Source organism: Clinocottus analis, unplaced genomic scaffold (assembly GCF_023055335.1).
Source record: "Clinocottus analis isolate CAN_PGR_092001 unplaced genomic scaffold, fCliAna1.0.p SCAF_14, whole genome shotgun sequence".
NCBI classification, from domain to species: domain Eukaryota; kingdom Metazoa; phylum Chordata; class Actinopteri; order Perciformes; family Cottidae; genus Clinocottus; species Clinocottus analis.
The window spans coordinates 7,501,975-7,519,730 of NW_027175865.1; the positions used below are offsets into that span (position 1 = coordinate 7,501,975).

Genomic DNA, 17,756 nt, shown 5'->3' on the forward strand with positions numbered 1-17,756 from the left:
AGACATCCGCCTGAGTGGAAATGCAAAGGTAACTGTACAAGCAGCAGATGAAAAAGCAGCACTGAAAGACAGTTAATGAAGCCAGTTACTGAGTTACTTACTGAGGCCAGACGAGAAAGAAAACCACTGCATTCACATTTGAAAACCAACCACATTGACTAAATATTCTCACCGTCCCCCATAAATGGCTTATTCTGCAGTCTCATCTCTTCATTTGCAATATCTGTCTTCTCAATTGTTGTAGATGTGTGGGCCGGTTAGAGAAAACTCCCCAGAAATATGCACCCCACACGTTTTACTTTACCACCTTGTGCATGTTACACCTACACAAATATGTTTTTAGGACCTGACAGGGCAGCTGAAAGTTCAGACGTAGTTGTGTTATCGCGACACAAGTATTTATTTCTACGCCTGTGTGCTCTTTTCTTAAATCACTGTATGGACTCTGAATGATGCAATCCACATTTCAAAGGATTCTGTGCTTACAATGGGGATGGCAGTCTGCTCTGTTGGTGTGTAACGGGCAACGCTGAAGCTCAGGGATGTTCGGACTCTTAGTTGTCAAACACACACACACTCCAGCTGCGCTCTGCTGCCCCTCTCTGTTCATTTTATTTACTGCAACACTTGGCCTCGTGTTTCAGGCAACTTGGTCGCAAGGAAGCTACCTGCAGCCAGAGCGCCAGCAGCAAATATGATGGGCACAGCCTTGGTGATGCCGACAAATGACTGGAAAATGCTGATGCCCAGGACGGCCGCTAGCTTACAGAGGGCATTCAGGAAGCCAAACGCTGTGGTCCTGAAAACAAGAGGGGGAAAAAAGTTTCAGCAAGTGACACAAAGAGGAGTTTTAAATGTACTGATCATAAGTTCACAGCCTCAGTATGCTAGACAACTGTATTTGAACAGTACATTTTCTTTTTCCCTGAAAACATTTAATGTAAAGTAATTTCCGCTTTCAGACTCCACAACACGTTCGGCCCTTCTGGCCGGAAACCCGCTAGCAACACCATCATCCATCGCTGTCGTAAAGAGCAAAGAATTCTTCTCCAAGCAGTAAACGTGAAGCTCGTCTGGCTGACTTCCTATCCGCAGCACTTGCCTTCAGATGAGAGGTGTTCCTGTGAAGCAGAATCTAATGGCATCCAACCTAATGTATTATGTTGGTTCTGCCCTTACTAAAACACATGTTTTTGAAAATAATAATCCAACCAGAGTCATGAATGGTTTGTTTCTAGCTTTACATAAATAAATCAGAGATCAATAAAACATGAAATGGACTTGGTTCCAATTAAATTTTATTACAATATATTTCTTCCTTTGACACTTTTGTTCAACCTTTTGGCCAAACACTCTTGTTTGTCGTAATTTAAAATGATAAGACTGATGCCACTTGATGTCTGGTTAAATGTGTAGCTGGAGCCAGTTAGCTTAGCTTAGCACAAAGCCTGGTTACAGAGGGAAACAACTTGCCTGGTTGTGTCCAAATGTAATAAAATCCACCTACAGCGCTTCCAAAGCTAATCAAAGTCAAAGTCAGCATAAAAAAAGTACCCTCCTGAGTAAAAAAAAAAAGCAAACAATAACAAAAGAATGGCGTCTATGCTGATCCTTTTGGTACATTTAGTTGCAAAATGCTTACAAATCTGGTGACATGTTCCGGCATGAAACTTTTTAAAGGACACATCACGTCAACAGCAACAGTTGCACCTCTCACACCACGCAAGTTCATCAATTCAAGAGAGAATCAACATCTGACAAACCGCAATGAGTCGGTGCAACTCACGTTACCTTTTATCCGAGGGGTAAAGCTCCACTGTTAACACATCCAGGGCGTTCCACGAGGCGATGCTGATGCCACCAAACAGGCACAACAGGGCGATCATCCCTGACTCACTGTTGCCGAACATCAGGAAAAAACAGCTGACACAAGAGATGACGCTGGATCCCGCTGATCAGAGAGACAGAGGAATCAGACTTACATAGCCTTAATGGCCATAAGTGGATTATCTGCAGTGATTGGTTTCACTTACCCAGCATCCTCAAACGCCCAATTTTGTCCATTAATAGAGCCGACACGATGTTGCCAGGCAACACCGCCAACGTGCCGAGGAAGTTGACAAAGTATATCATGTAGGCATTGTTGAAGTCGTCGCTGAAGTCCAGCATGCAGCCCTCCTTGTTGTGGAGGAACGTGCTGTTGAGCAATTTACAGTTGACAAACCTGTATTTGAACAAATCTGATGAGAGAGAGAGAGAGAGAGAGAGAGAGAGAGAGAGAGAGAGAGAGAGAGAGAGAGAGAGAGAGAGAGAGGTGTTAGTGCTCTTCAATGTATGAATACATAAGAAATTAAATTACATGAATGAAACTGTATGGTAACCACTGGTGATAGATTTTTTTTTAATCCTACTTTTGTTCTCCTCGCTTTTACAGTTTAATGTGTATGTCTCTGTTTTCTAAATGTAATTCATGTTTTTGACAACAGCATCCATTAAAGAAAGTATCGTTGGCTTCGGGGATGAGGAGACGCTGCTGCTGGAGAAGCTGCTGCCGCGGTTTATGTTGGGTTTCCAGAGCTTCTCTGTTTTCTCATGCAGAAACTGACACATTGATCCAAAGCAAACCTTCACTCGCGTGTTCATTGTTGTGTACAGTAACACACTGATATACAAAACCCTCCACATATAGTGAGCTATCATGACTGAGAGACACATTGAAAAAGAGAGGCCAAAGAAAGAAAGAAAAGCAAGTTGGCATGTGAAGCGTCGGTTCCGATTATCCACCAAACGCATCCTCACATCTGTGTGTTCGTAATCATGCAGCTGTTTCACAGCTGATTGCATCACTCTGCTGTCTGGATTTGTTTATGTTGCTAGGGCAACAGTCCTCTGCAGCGTAACCCAGGGATACTAGCAGCCGAAAATGACCATGGTTGCAGTCCTGCCGAACATCTGTGTTTTATCTTTTCTATGTTTTTACGTCAGGCTGCAATAAAACTACTTAAAATCCACATTTATTCTAAAATGATAAGTGTTTTTTCCTGAAGCAACTGTGTAATAAAAGTGGTCTATAAAGATCCTTCAGAACATTTTACTGAAAGTGTTTTACATCACTTTTAAGCAGCAATTATCAATATCTTTACACTTAGAATGTGTCAAATGACTCTATTACGAAACAAGAAACCAATAGGCCACTGTGCATGTCAATACTGAACACACCAAAAGGATTTCTGGTCATATTTACCTGTGTTGTAGAACAAACTTGCAATGAAGGTGCAGTTTCTAAAGATGGTGTGTATGGAGGTGATGTCCTCAAAGTAGCACTCCTCAAACACTGAGTCCTCAAACACCATGGACTTCATCTTCAGGTTCAGGAACCTGGGAAACAGGTCACAGGTTTTCAGCGTTGCTCTGTCGAGGTGAAATGTAAAACTACCTCACCTCCCAAAACACTTACTTGTCATTGAAGTAGTGTCCTTGGAGATGCACTTGGTTTTCCAGCGTGAAGTTAAAAGTGACGTGCTCCACTCGCTCCTTGGTGAAGGTCTTTGTGCGTGATTCATATTCCTGCTTCTGGATGTACTTGATCATGTCTGGGAACCACACCGTCAGACCGTAGTAGCTGCAACGTTTTGAGAGTCAGGGAAGATGAAATATGCCCCAAACGTGAACGAGATTCCCCACATAGCAAAGGGTTTATGAGTCTCTAGTTTACCTGAAAGACATGGTGAACCAAACGGCCATGAGCATGAAAGTCGTCCGTTTATATTCTGGGCTGAAGCAGGCAACAATGTTATTCCGTATCTGCAACGTGTGAACAAGAAAACAGTGATTGACACCAGATTTAAACTTCTCATAAGATTATTCTCAGTTAAGTTGTCTGATGAAATTATGTTATTTTGACACAAGTTGCAATTTAACGACTCCAGCGGTCATTCTGGGCAGTAAAATGCAATTCAGTTTATGAACAGGAGGTTAAACTTGAATGCAACATGGCTGGTTTCCCCAAATATTTCCTCCTTCCACCAATCTTTGCATGGATCGTCCTTGAATTCCACTTAAAATTACATCTTCCACATCAAAAGAGAGGACTATCATAGCAGCTAGTTGTGCAGAAGCAGAGTCAGAAGAAGATGGAGGGTGTAGGCGAGCGGCAGAACGTAGGCTGAATGCAAATTTAAATTAAGTTTCTGCCTGGAGCCGTGGTGCTACAACAACGCGCAACATGATGAAAAACAAAAAACACAAGCTTAAATTGTGAAATACAAACATAAAATGTGTTTTAATAATGTTTTACTTTGTTTCTCTAAATTCGATTTACAGCAAGCCCCACGTTGTACAAGACCACAGCCTCATACTGTGGTCCAATAACTGTAAGAATATGTATTTAAATAAGCAGTGATCTCAGATTAGATCGCAATGATGTTTTATTTCATGCTTTTAAAACTCAGTCACAGTTTTGGTCCACAGCTGCCTGCATCACATCAAATCTCCTTCACTCACCTGTTGGGAGAGGCTGATAATCTTCATCCTGTAGCGTTGCCAGACTGGAGTATCGGTGCCAATGTCCACCAACTCATCCATCTGCTTCACCGTCTTAATTGTGGTGACCTTGGATAAAAGAGATGCAAGCAAGCCCTTCAGCTGGATTTCAAGAAATACGTTTTGGTTGTATTTGGCATTTCTGAAAAGACTTCCTGAAAATCACAGAGGAAGACCTTATTTATAAAACCGGTGACAATTTCAGAGTAAAAAGGAAACTATTTCTATGCACCTGACACCTGACCTGTTTAGATTTTGGATGAAAATCTAATTCTTCATGATTTCTTTGCCTCACCTTTCAGCTAATTGTTAGTTTGAAGAAGTCTTACACCTGTTATCCAGGTCAAAATAGTTCAAGCTGCATTGACTGCAGAAGTTTGACAACTCCAAAAAAAAGGCAGTGACCATTTTTGCATGTAATTCCAAATATCTCTCTCTCTCTGATTTAAAAAAACAATATTTTGTCACAGATACTCACAGAAAACACCTTCTCGGGGTGTCCCTTTGCTCGCATGTTAGTGTCGTGAACTTGCTTGAGAATCATCCAGCCTTCGTCATGTTTTCCATTCTGTTTGAAAGAAAAGTCAACGTCATACCGCTCTATGATATTGGTAAATATTCATTCTCCTTCACTCAAACTCTTCACTCAACATATTCCATATTTGTAATGACTCATACACGAGAGGCACAGTCAGACTGTTGTCAACGAGCACATCTGCTAACCTCTAAGTAGAAGCGTGGGCTCTCTGGCATGGCGCTGAGGGCAGCGATGGCGGCAACAGAGGGAAAAGCGCACACCAGCACAAACACACGCCAGCTATGGAACTGATACGCCGAGCCCATCTGGAAACTCCATCCTGAGAAGACGAAAACAACCAAAACAAAGAAATGAGCTCACACCTTATATGCTTTCGCTTTTCCTTAAAAATGTGAGTCACAACTGTATCGGATAAGGTCAGACAATCAATCTTTAGAGCGCACAGGCTGGAATGTATTTAATTTGATGTGACACTGTATGGACCATGTTCATATTTTTCCTCCCTCAGGGGGAGTCAGAGGTCACAGGGCACTTTTCTTCAGCGCTGAACACTGGCTTTGCTGCAAAAATATTTAATATACAGAAATCATCTTCATTTTGGGAAATGTGCAATTCTCTTCCCGGGGGAGAGTTGAATTAGAATATTGATACATTCTCATGTCGGAAGACTGTATTATTATTCCCCCGAAATGTTGAACTAAAGTGTCAAAATGAAGACGATCAGTTAGCTTGGACAGTGCAGAATTACTAAACTTTACTTACCATAATGTGGGATTATAGCCCACGCCATGGCAGATGCATATATTCCCCCAATCATCCAGAACATGCAAAGCCAACTGAGGTGCTCGCCACGCTTCTCTTGGGACAGAAATTCAGAATAGTAGGAAAACACGATGGGGATCGAGCCACCAATCCTGTAAAGATCACAAACCTAATGAGTCCTTGTGTTTAAGAGTTTGAGCACACAGAGCTGAGGTTGACAGATTAAAAGCATTTTGTACTAAAATCCAAGAGCTAAATGTACTCATGTACTATTTGATATTCTGATGTATTACAAGTTTTCTAATCATAATGTCCCTCTGTTGGTTAGAAATGAGCTTTTAAACTGTAGAAAGAATAGACTATACTTAAATCATTCCTCTATAGAGGAATTGCATTGTAACTGTAGACATTTACTTCCTGTAAAGTGAAACATATGCTACAGTGAAGCAAATCAGATCAGAATTTTTTTTTAAAAAGGGAGAAAAAAAATTACCACCGTTTTCAACTTACCCAACACCTGAGAGGAGTCGGCAAAACAGAAAAGTGCTGTAGCCCTGAACGAAGGAGGAGAAGAAGGAGAAGATACTATTGATGGAGAGAGAGATGAGAAGAGACTGTCGACGGCCTATCCGGTCAGCCAAAGCCCCCCAGAGGAAAGCCCCAACCATCATCCCAAAATACACAATGAGACCTGTGGAGAGAGCAAGGGAAGTTAAACTATTGCAGCAACAAAAGTAACTCTTGCCGGCCTTTTTTTTTTAACTCCTACTGTTAGATTATTGGCTTTTCAGCTTCATGTTTACTCTGCTCTGACAGCTGGACTCTCAAGCAGAAAACTACTTTTCTATGGTCAACAAATCTCATGAAAACACCAAAACCAACAATATGTTAGTTTGTCTCTCAGCCCCAGAAGACATAAACCTTTGAAAACCAGTCGCAAATATACAGCCAGAGCACAGCCAATACGTGTTTGTAGATTGGTTTTGGAGATTTGTTGACTGTGAGAAAAACGTCAATAGAAAGCCTCATCCTTTCAGCAACAGAAAACACATTGTGACAGCCAAACCAGAACCTCGCAACAGAAGGAGAAACTGTAAAAGCATCTTACCTAGCATGCTTTTGTTCGGTTCAGACAGGCACATGTCCTTCTCAGCGCTTGGCAGGACAAACCCGACCACGAAGATCTCAACGCCGTCTGCCATGAGAGCCAGCCCCAGCACAAAGTACAGGCCCCACTGGAACCTTCCATGGCCACACTCTTGTAAAATGGTCTCGTACTGTTGAGCCAGCTCTTCCTGGTCCTTCCTCCTCTCAGCCTCGGACGCTCCGACATCCGTGAACTGCTGAGCGCCGGCCGTCACCGAGCCCGGACCTCCAGCTAGGCTGCCCTTGCCTGACTCAGCCCGGGGAATTCCTTGGTACTCGCCCTCGTAGATCTCATCATCTTCATCGTGGCCCTCTGTGGAGTCACTGTGGCCGCCCTCATCGTCGTTGGCCGCCTGGCTGTCTCCACGGTAATAGCCTCCGTCCTGGCTCCCCTGAGGGGCGTAATCATCATCATCCTCTTCAAACCGGTTGTAGGAGCGCTTGCTGTACTCATCGGTCACCCGATCCACTGAACGGCCGACCTTCTTAGATGCTTGCCGTTTGACTTCTTTGGCAATGTCTTTGGCGCCTTTTATGAAGGCAGTCCGGTTTTGGTAGCCGTCCTCCATTTTAAAGAGGTTCAGAAGATGCAGTTGTGTTCAAAGATGGAGCGGCCACCTGAAGCCTTAGTATGTTCAGGGGTACACCTCACGAGCTGAAGAGTGGTCACTCGACTGACAACAGGCTCGTCTTATGTCTGTGGAGAAAATGGAGAAATGGTCAAGCTTATATAACTTTAATTTCTGCATGGAGTGGAGAGTGGCATTTAATAGATGGGCTTCAAAAGCACCAGTGCCCATTTCTGGTGACTCATTACATTGGATGGATTCCTGAATGGACCCTGAGCCCTTAGGCCTCCAGACCTGTGCTTCTGTCTGACTGATGAAATTCAATTTCTTTCTTACAAAAGTCAATAAACAGAGACACAGAATTACTGCAAGGGTGCGCAAAATGACCCCAAAGTGACACAAAATTAAATTGAAGTGACAACAAATAGAGGCAAAACAGCAACCACGAGGAGCCATTTTGAGCTAAGAGACACAAAATGACTACAAAGAAACCCAAAGGGAGACACAAGGCTACCACAAAGACAATACTACAAAAATGAGGCATTGGCCAAATCTCTTGCTTGTAGTCGTTTTGTGTCTCTTTCGGGTGTACTGTTTCTATGTTGGAGATGCGCCTTTTTTTTTTTTTAAATCAATCATTCTACTTTTTTCATAGACCACCTTAACCAAGCCTTTAATGCCGTCTTTCCAGAATTTACCTGTTGCATTTCCATATCTGCCCAGCATGTGTGCACTGCTGAGTCACAGACAAGCCTGAGAAGTAATTACAGGGCGAGACATCAAGACCTGGAATGGCATTTTGAATGGATGTTTCTTGGTGCAGAATTTCATGGTGCAGAGCCATAGTATACGTGACCATGACTCAACTGTAATGTGACTGATATAATACTCCAAAGGATCAGAGAAGGCCTTACAGATCACTGTTTATGAGGCCCTCCCATAATACATATCATCACCACGTCATTAATTCCTTTAAAGACTGATCACAAAATCCTGCACTAAAATGCAATGTTTTCAAATAATTTAAATGAAAACAAATGCATGAACAATATTGAAGAAGTACGTCGCACACGTTTCTTAATTCAAAAAGACTGCAGAGGAGCTGTGTGCCAAAATAAATGAGGCTTGAAATTGAGAAAAAGAAGCCGGAAAACTGATGTCCACTGTAACAGTTTGCTGCAGCACCACATCTCCTTTAGAAAAAGGCACTGACTCGTGTCGTTCACTCGTGATTCCCACATATGCTGTTTTATTAGGATGCTGGGTCGTCGCCTTGCGAAAAAACAAAATGTCCCTTTGATTTAGCAGTGCAGTGAAACAACAGGCAGAATGAGAGACATCACTGCTACGCTCCCTTTGACCCCTGTTTCAGAAACAAGGGCTGACAGGTAATAATGGGCTGACAGGGCTTTAAACATCTGCCAGGTATAACAGGGCCAGAGGCAGGGTTTCCTAAATGCTGAGTTCAGGGGTCAGCCACTAAAAGGAACCTGTGAAATTTTCTGGTATTAAATTTGTTTCTCATTTCTTTCATTTTTAATGTTCTGTAAATTGTATCTTCACAGTATGAATGCTACTTCAACGCCTCCTCCACTCCCTAGCAGCAAAACATTATGAAATATTAAATCCTATTATATTGATATATATTTGAAATGTTTTTGGAGTAAAAACAGTGGAAACTAAAATAACTTTCCGCCTAGAAATATGAGCATGAGCCTTTAAAACACACCACATGCAATTAGAGAAGGACAAACTGCTCTGCAGGTTGATGAAAGGTCCAAATTAACATAAACAAATATGGAGTACATGAAATCCATGTCCGCAGTGACAGCTGCAGCTGGGAGTTTTGCAGGCTAGATGTTCATCAAATGCCTTTGTTTATCACAACGTGAAATTAAATTATTGTTTGTTTTGTGGTACAAAGACAAAAAGTGCTGTAAAAAAAAACATGAGAGAAGATATGGTTCACCTCGTTGTTGTGGTTTTATATTCATAATGATATACACTATACCTTTACCGGCATCCCTATCCTGGCCAATGCACAATATATTGATGATTAATATTGATTTGTTTATGTTAAATTGGATTCAAACATCATCACAGATCCTTCACTGTCAGCATGATGAGCAGATTTACTGGCAGAGATCAAAGGGACCCCACAGGCCTGGTCAGCCAGGCTAAACCGTCGGACACTAACCTAATAAGGCCCCGGATGCAAGCACTTACAGGCCCGTAGTCAGGAGAGTAGTTGCACAATATAGAAAGCAAGGCACGTTCATAGCGTTTCAAAGGATTAAATGATTGTAAAATAATCAATCTCTGTAGAAGTGTAATTTAAATTAACCTCAACAAACTCAATAATGTGCTTAACGACTATTAGATGGATGGATGGATGGATGGATGGATGGATGGATGGATGGATGGATGGAAGGGTATAGGATAAAGCAGACAGACAGACAGACAGACAGACAGCTACACACACTACTGAATCCTTAGTGCAACAAGTAATACACATGCACTAAATAATTTCCATTTTGATGTCTTTTCATACAGAAACTAATGTAAAGAAGGTCCTATGTCAAACTCAAACAAAGGCTTTAAACCCACTTTTCTCCTTTCGTCTATGTTGTCAAGTTGACAGCATCTAGGCCCCTGCAGCCTACAACACACAGTCCTGTCAGTGAAGACTAGGATGAGGATGAGGATGAGGAAGATGGATATTACACTGCTCTCTGGTGTGAGCAACCCTTTCATTTTTTTCTGTCTTTATTTCCTTCAAAAAATTTTACTTCATTCAAAAATCAATCTGCATCAGTTTACTATTTCTTTTGCAAGACCAAGCAAGCTTATTAGCACTGGGGGATTTACATCTGAATATCAAGTGGCGTTTGGATTTATCTGGACACCTGAAGATAACATCTAACGCCACAGAAATAACACCGACCATTCTCCTAATATATCTCATGCGGGCTGATTTTTAAAAGGGTTATCATATTGAGGCTGATTTAGTTTAATTTTTTTTTTTGGAGCATAATTGTCTGAAAGGGGGAGTAAGAATGTGAATTCAACAGTGATTAATTATGTGTTCAGTCAAAAGCATTAAAAGCATTGATGTTAAGGAAGAAGAAGAAAAAAGGCCATGTCGCTAACAGGCCAATTTACACAGCCCACAAATACGGCCGGATTAAAACATACATCTGTCACAACTAGCAGCCGATTGTCCGCTCGCTGGCATCCCGACATCTGTGCTAATTCTCAGAAATCGCACTGCCAGAAGCTTGTCACGATTTGGATTAGATTATAGGCCATCGACTCGATTCACAAAATCCATCTTAATTGCCGAGGAGCGAACGGTTGGAAAACACGCCCGTCTCACTCAAGATGTCTCCACGCAAAGATACACATATGTACACGAAGCTGGAAAACGAAGAACGTTGTATTCAAACTCACCTTAATTCCAGCGATGTGGTGCCTCTTCAACCCGGAGATGGTGAGGAGGAGGAGGAGGAGGAAGAAGATGATGATGATGCGTACGAGGCTGTTGGTGTGAACCGAGTGATGATGCTGTGCGGTTAGGAGGAGAGAAGCCCACTCCATTCACACACACGCACACGCACACACGCACACGGTGATGTGCAGGGGTCCCCTCCCCCCATGCAAACCCTCACGAGCGCACGAGCACATTAACGCATTTGTATCTTGAGGCATTTTGGCGCATAACTGCACACACTCTGCGCACATTTTCTCATTTCCCCATTGAAGCCCGTTCAAATGAGCCCTTTTCCTCGTCGTATGTATTGTTTGTGCATACCGTGTCAGGAAACACTGAGCATCGTTAATGCTCGCTCTACATGTTATAGGCAACCGTAGCACGCATGCGCCTTATTTTCTTACACCTGTTTTTTTTTTTTTCAAACAGATGATTGTCTGTATACATGAATATCAAATTGTGTGCACAGACAACACACACGTGCAAGCGCACCTGACTCCTGTTGCCATGCCAACCACTTGCCATTTTTCTCAGCCCTTATTATACTGCATCAAGCCCGGCTGAGAATAAACGGGCTCTCAGCACAGACAGTGTGTTGTAGTCACATGTGCCATTCAAATAAAACGTCTCTGTGGTTGTAAGACATAGTAGTCTAGTTGTTTGTATCTGCCACACACATCCGGTGTGTAGAAGTGCACTCCGAAGGAGAACTTCTGTTTAAATACTGGCAAATGAAAAGTCTCAAATAGCTACCTAATAGAGACTAGTTGAACATCTGAAGTATTCTGAAACTGAACTACATACTTTGTATACTGTGTATACTTTGTATACTTTGTATACTCACTGTCACTAACAACAGGCTTTGTTAGACCATGTGAGTGAGAAAATCCTTGATTTTGTTTTGGGTAGCACAGATTCCTAGATATATTATATTGGACGGGCCTGTCGCCTTTGTGCAAAAAGCCAGTATGAAAAGTAATATGCACAATTTAAAAACACTCAAACAATCCTGCATTCATATAAATGAACAGGGTACAGTAAGAAAGTACACATTATGCAGCATGGCTCATGTCAGTGTTATACTGTACATATATTGAATATGTAACATGAAATAACGTAAAAGCAACATTTTTTTTTATGTAGTATCTAATTGAGTACATAACTACTTTACATATCATTTGGTACTCAAAATATAAAAAGGACAACTTCTTCCCATTCAATTTGTCACAATCAGACCAAACTCCCGTTTGCTAGACAAAAAATGTTGGAATGTATTGGCATCTTTTAACAATGTTAATCACACCTTTACTTTCCCTTTTGTGACATGTCAAAATATCTGTGGTGAAAAGGATCTATAATCATGGGATTCATAAGAAACACGCAAATCAGAAGAAGTAATATTAGCGGGTGAGAAACTTGTACTAAAAACTTTATTCGGCGAAGGTCTTCATCTGTACAATGACCAGAAAAAAATACAAATGGGGTTAAATTATTGTCACTATTACAAAACTTGAGTAGATCATATGATGTTTTAAAAAAAAAGAAATGACAGCCCGTTTCCGCAGCTCGAGACGGATTATGGTGGCATTGGTGCTCTCATAGGAACGCGTGGTGGGACACCAGGGGGCCTTGGAGGCATCGGAGGTCCTCTCTGAAAGCCAAAAGGAGGACGAGGAGGAAGACCACCACCGTAGCCAGGTGGAGGCATGGGAGGAGGTCCTCTCATACCCGGAGGCCCAGGGTGACCTGAGAAACAGAGGAAGCAAGAGGGTCAGGACATGATACATCTTGACCTTTAAACTGATCTGCCAACGCTGGCTGAATTTCGTTTTTTTAACCACTTTGCACTTGCAGGCATGCAGCAGTCAAACTGACAAAAAAAGAGGAGGAAATTATACCAAAAAACAGTTAATAATAATAACATAATATTCGGTCTTTATACTATTTCACTCCTGGTTAGATGCTAAACTGCATTTCGTTGCTCAGTACTTGTACATGTGTAAAGACAATAACGTTGAATATAATCTAATAATATTCAATATTAATATATTCTATATTCCGCCCTTTTGCCTCTATCTGAAAAATACACGGTTTTGTGTGGCATCACATACTCGTTTCATATGATATTCTCATTCCTATCCTGAAATATTTCCATCCACTAGTGTAGCTTGTGAAAGTCCTCAATTCAATTTGGCGACCCACCTCCAGATCATGCTGAAACTCAAAATTAAAAGGGTGCTAATAAATTATCTTATAAGTTAACTTGACGTCAGTGTGAGATGTATTTAATAAATTACTGAATCTAATCTGTGTCAAACTGGAAAAAGTCCATTTTGGGGAATGACATATGATGCAGTGAATATTCTGTCTCGCCCAATCTTCAAATGTTTCTCTCATGATAGTTAACCATTACATCTTTTAAGTATTTGAAGTAGATATATGGCAACAGTATTCTTTACACATCTTTTGTTCAAGGACAACTGTTGGAAACAAAATTTATTTAAGCTTAATCAGTTACTGTTTCACTGTTATATCCAGACTTCTCAATAAACTGTCTGTTTAATCTTACACACAAACTCAACATGTCTCCTGATAGCGGTGAGACTGGGGAATCTGTATGTTTCTGTCTGAAAGAACGTGCAGTTCCTTTGTTATCATATGACCATTTCTTGCAAACCGCTCTATGGGACAAGGGGAAAGGTTCACGATTAGGCCGAAGACGTCATGAGGGTTTCTGTTAGTGTGTCATGTTGTGTATTTAAGAGGTGGTTCTTTGAGAGATCTTGGAGCCGTCTTGGATATGCAATTTGTCTATCATGTTGTACTTCTGACTCTGCTCCTTCCTTGCAACGAATAAATGTTCCCGTTTTAATGATTTTACTCCGAGGGGTCCAGTGAATTTTTTTTGTACGCCTGGCAACATGGATATGTGTCAATACTACAAAACGTCTATTTTGCTGCATAGCAAATATGTAAAAGTATGGTTATCAGCGTTTCATTTCTCAACAAATTACAGAGTTGATGTTTTTAAGATGAAGACACTTTTATTTCACAACAAATATTCAAGGAGACGCCAGGGTGCTTACCCATGGGAGGTCCGTACGGTGCTCTGGGCGGCATGCCCATAGGCGGGGGCGGGGGCATGCCAGGTGGAAGTGGTGCCCGTGATTGATTTGATCCTGGGGGAGCAGGCGGTGGAGGCACCATGCCAGGAGGACCAGGAGGGGGCATGGGCATCTGAGGCATACCTGTGTAACAGAAACAATAAAGTCTACAGGCATGCTCCAGCAAAAAACTTCTTTCCTAGTTTTTGAAGAGTTTTGGGTGTTACATTACAGTATTTCAGGACACATGGATCTATTACATGTCAGTATATTTTTGCATAACGTTCCACCTGCAGCCACCGTGGAAACATTTGAATCTTTAACCACTATTACCTGGATGCATGTTGCCAGGAAATGGTGGATGTCCGGGTGGAGGCCCACCGCCGCCTCCCTGTTGTACGCCCGCATTAGACATGGACATTGATGGGGGCATTGATGGAGGCATTGATCCAGGAGGAGGAATATTAGGGAAACCTGGAGGTGGCATGCCTGCACAGGAAAAAAAGGTTTAATTTCCAATTCATTTCCTATTCTTCTCATACACAATTAATTGGTGAAATACTATAGTCAATTTGGCCATGTTTTTCAATGTCATTAGTATCTCATGAAAGGAGCTCACTTGTCAGCTGTTATGTTCACTTTTAGTTACAGACATCACACAAGATTAAATCTAATTGATTTCCTTATCACCTACTCATAGAAGAAGCATCAGTCGGTGAAACACAACTGCAAAGTTTTACTTCCATATTGTCGCCCGTAATGAGACCTACTACTATCAACTACTCAATTCATCACAATTAATTAGAGGCATCTGTTGTATATGAAGTATGACAGGCTAACACCCAAGAAAAAGCAATGTCAAAAAATGTACAGAAGTATAATAGACAAATCTGCACATTCAAGAAATAATTCAGGCGCAAAACCAATCATACAATCGCTAATTCTCGTATATCAAGCATTACAGTTATGCACCATACGACATTATGTTATGACATGAACTTATCATCTTTTGCATTATAACTAATGGGATACTTCCTCATCGGCGGATGAAAATTGGTTGAAAATGTTCTGCATTGCACTGCAAAAGTGTTAAATGATGAACTATTGAAAAGAGAACACACGATATGTTTAGCCACAGATTTTTGGTCATACCTGGCATGGGCATCCCACTCCCCATTGCAGTTAGAACCGGCGTCGGCGCGCTCTGAGGTGGTGGAGCATCTGCAAAGAGCTGATGTGGCCTGTCAGCCTGTGAAAGAGGGTTCTGTGCAGCCAGGAGGCGCTCTGCAGCAGAGCCATGTCGCTCTCCTTTGGAGTCTTTCTTGAAGGCGTAGGACACTGTGATCGGCCTGTTACAGAGGTATTGACCATTCATGGCCTCAATTGCCGCATCTGATGCGTCAAAACTGGCAAAATTGATAAAAGCATAACCCTTGGAGTTGCCGGTGTCTGGGTCTCGCATGATCTTTGGCGTCTGGAGGATCACGCCAAAGGCACTGAATGTGTCATATAGCAGTTTCTCATCAATCTCTGGATCCAGATTACCAATGAAGATGTTTGCACCCACATCCAGGTTTTTGTTGTGCGCAGAGGCCTTATTAACTCGAATGGGTTTGCCATAGAGCTTTATCATATTCATGATTTTGATGGCATAGTCGGCATCTTCTTCACTAAGGAACTCGACAAAGCCATAACCTGAAAGGGAAAGGAAAAATTGCAAATTAAAATGGATCGGAGGCCAAAAGGTTTTGGGTTGTTTTTCTTGACTGACAATGACTATCTTGACAATCCCAGTTTTACAGAATATTAGCCATGATACTGACCTTGGTGTTGACCAGTGACTCTGTCTTTGGGCATGTGCGTGTTGACCACAGGACCAGCCTGCAGGAAAAGCTCCCATAGTAAAGGCTCCGACACTTTCTCATCTAAACCGCCAACATACACAGTGGCATCTGAAAAAAATAAATATAAATTTGAATTAAACTTGATATAGAAACTATTTTATATGCCCAGATTAAACTAAATGTAACATAAAATGGTGATTTGTAGTGGTAACGGGTGATGAAGATATGTCCTTCTTGCTCACATTTGAGTTAATGAGGAAGTGAACTCCTTCAATACACACACTATTCAACTTTATTGTACAATATTACAAATGAAAGGAAAGACATTTTCCACAAAGAAACTCATTCAGCCTGTAAGAGCAATCGTTAAAAGGACATTTTGTGGATTTTCAGTCAATCATTCAGTGTAGTTGAAAACCCCTTTGAGAATGCAGCACGGGGACATGAATCTTATGAAATACCAAGATAATGATGTAGAATTAGTAACCGTATTACTTAATTTTCATAGTTTTTAAAGCTAAATAATAACGCTGTCTTATCTTTTATTGAGAGTTTTAACTGATGTAAACAATAATGAATGATCAAACCCACGCTACCTATTATTACTATTATAGCACTAATAATAATAACTTCAATAGACCATATGTCTTGCTGATCAAACACTGTGTCAAAGCACCTTTACCGACTTCCCAAGGAAAACAAAGTGTAATCATTTCTTTAGCTGCTCATGGTTAACGCAAGGTTGCTAAGCTAACTTTAGCTGTTAGCCAACAGGAGGTAACTTTTAATATGCTCACAGCTCAGCGACCATACTTTTAATTAATCAGAAGCCAAGGCTGCACATTGGCTCTAATGCAGCAAGGGAGTAGAATATAGCATACCAAAGTTAAGTTAAGTAAAACTTAAATGAATGGTGCAATTAGCGGCAAACCAAGCTAACAAGTGAGCACATCTCCATGTGATCGACCGTTTGTTTACCACAAACTATAAGTTAAACCGGTCTGCAAAACCATGTGAACACTTTGACGTGCAGTGCACAAGCAGATTCATTAATTACTTTAAAGAAAGGGTGAAAACGCGTTAACAATGACGTCTTTACCTTGGTTTCTCTCTGAAATTGGTCCCGCTGCCATGTTGAATGAACAACGCCAGACGAGCGTCCTTTACTGGGGCCCCGCCTCTTCCGGTGCGCGTGCCGGATGCGGAAATAATACATTTTAAATAAATAATTTTAACATATTTCTGAAATCGTTTTAGGAATCTTATTATTAACTGAATAACCTAAAAAAGAAAGTGACAACACAATTCAAGTGTTTGGTTGTGATATAATGTGATATTGGCTGTGCTCTCTTTGGTTAAAGAAGTGAGCAACTTTTACATCAAACCAAATATTCTTTGTTATTTTTAATTGAATATCCACAACAAAGGCTAACAGTACCCACACACATGGACTCTATTAACATCACACACGAGACAGAATACTTAAAAAAGGAACCAGGAACTCATGAACTTTAATATTATTCATAAAGCTTGCATTGTCTTTTACAACACAGCTCAAATTGAAATATGTTTTGCAGCACAATTTCAGTTTGTGTACAATATGTAACATGTGTAATTTTAATGTTTGTGTAAAATATATTTTTCATGAGTGTAAATTACACTTATACGAATGAACCAAGACAAACAATTATCTGGAGTTACTTGGTGGTAGGTGTGCACTACGCAGTAAAATAAGTGATATGACCAATTGATAAACATTTG

At 41.2% G+C, this 17,756-nt stretch overlaps 2 protein-coding genes across 2 annotated transcripts; both read right to left on the bottom strand.

The window, feature by feature from the left end:
* Positions 1–587: 587 nt before the first annotated feature.
* On the bottom strand, positions 588–11,173 carry LOC137784600 (synaptic vesicle glycoprotein 2A-like). The gene is made up of 13 exons (XM_068575396.1): positions 11,008–11,173; positions 6,951–7,685; positions 6,353–6,533; positions 5,843–5,994; positions 5,266–5,399; positions 5,021–5,110; positions 4,504–4,611; positions 3,716–3,804; positions 3,458–3,622; positions 3,245–3,378; positions 2,034–2,240; positions 1,792–1,951; positions 588–799 (listed from the first exon to the last, which is right to left on the bottom strand). The coding sequence occupies exons 2-13, from the start codon at positions 7,555–7,557 to the stop codon at positions 616–618; spliced, it is 2,211 nt and encodes a 736-aa protein (XP_068431497.1). The 5' UTR covers positions 7,558–7,685; positions 11,008–11,173; the 3' UTR covers positions 588–615.
* A 1,191-nt stretch (positions 11,174–12,364) lies between these two features.
* On the bottom strand, positions 12,365–17,186 carry sf3b4 (splicing factor 3b, subunit 4). Its single transcript, XM_068575824.1, has 6 exons — positions 17,095–17,186; positions 15,975–16,103; positions 15,304–15,846; positions 14,485–14,640; positions 14,134–14,295; positions 12,365–12,793 (listed from the first exon to the last, which is right to left on the bottom strand). Exons 1-6 carry the CDS (start codon positions 17,126–17,128, stop codon positions 12,624–12,626), a joined length of 1,194 nt encoding a protein of 397 aa, XP_068431925.1. The 5' UTR covers positions 17,129–17,186; the 3' UTR covers positions 12,365–12,623.
* Between the last annotated feature and the right edge of the window lie 570 nt (positions 17,187–17,756).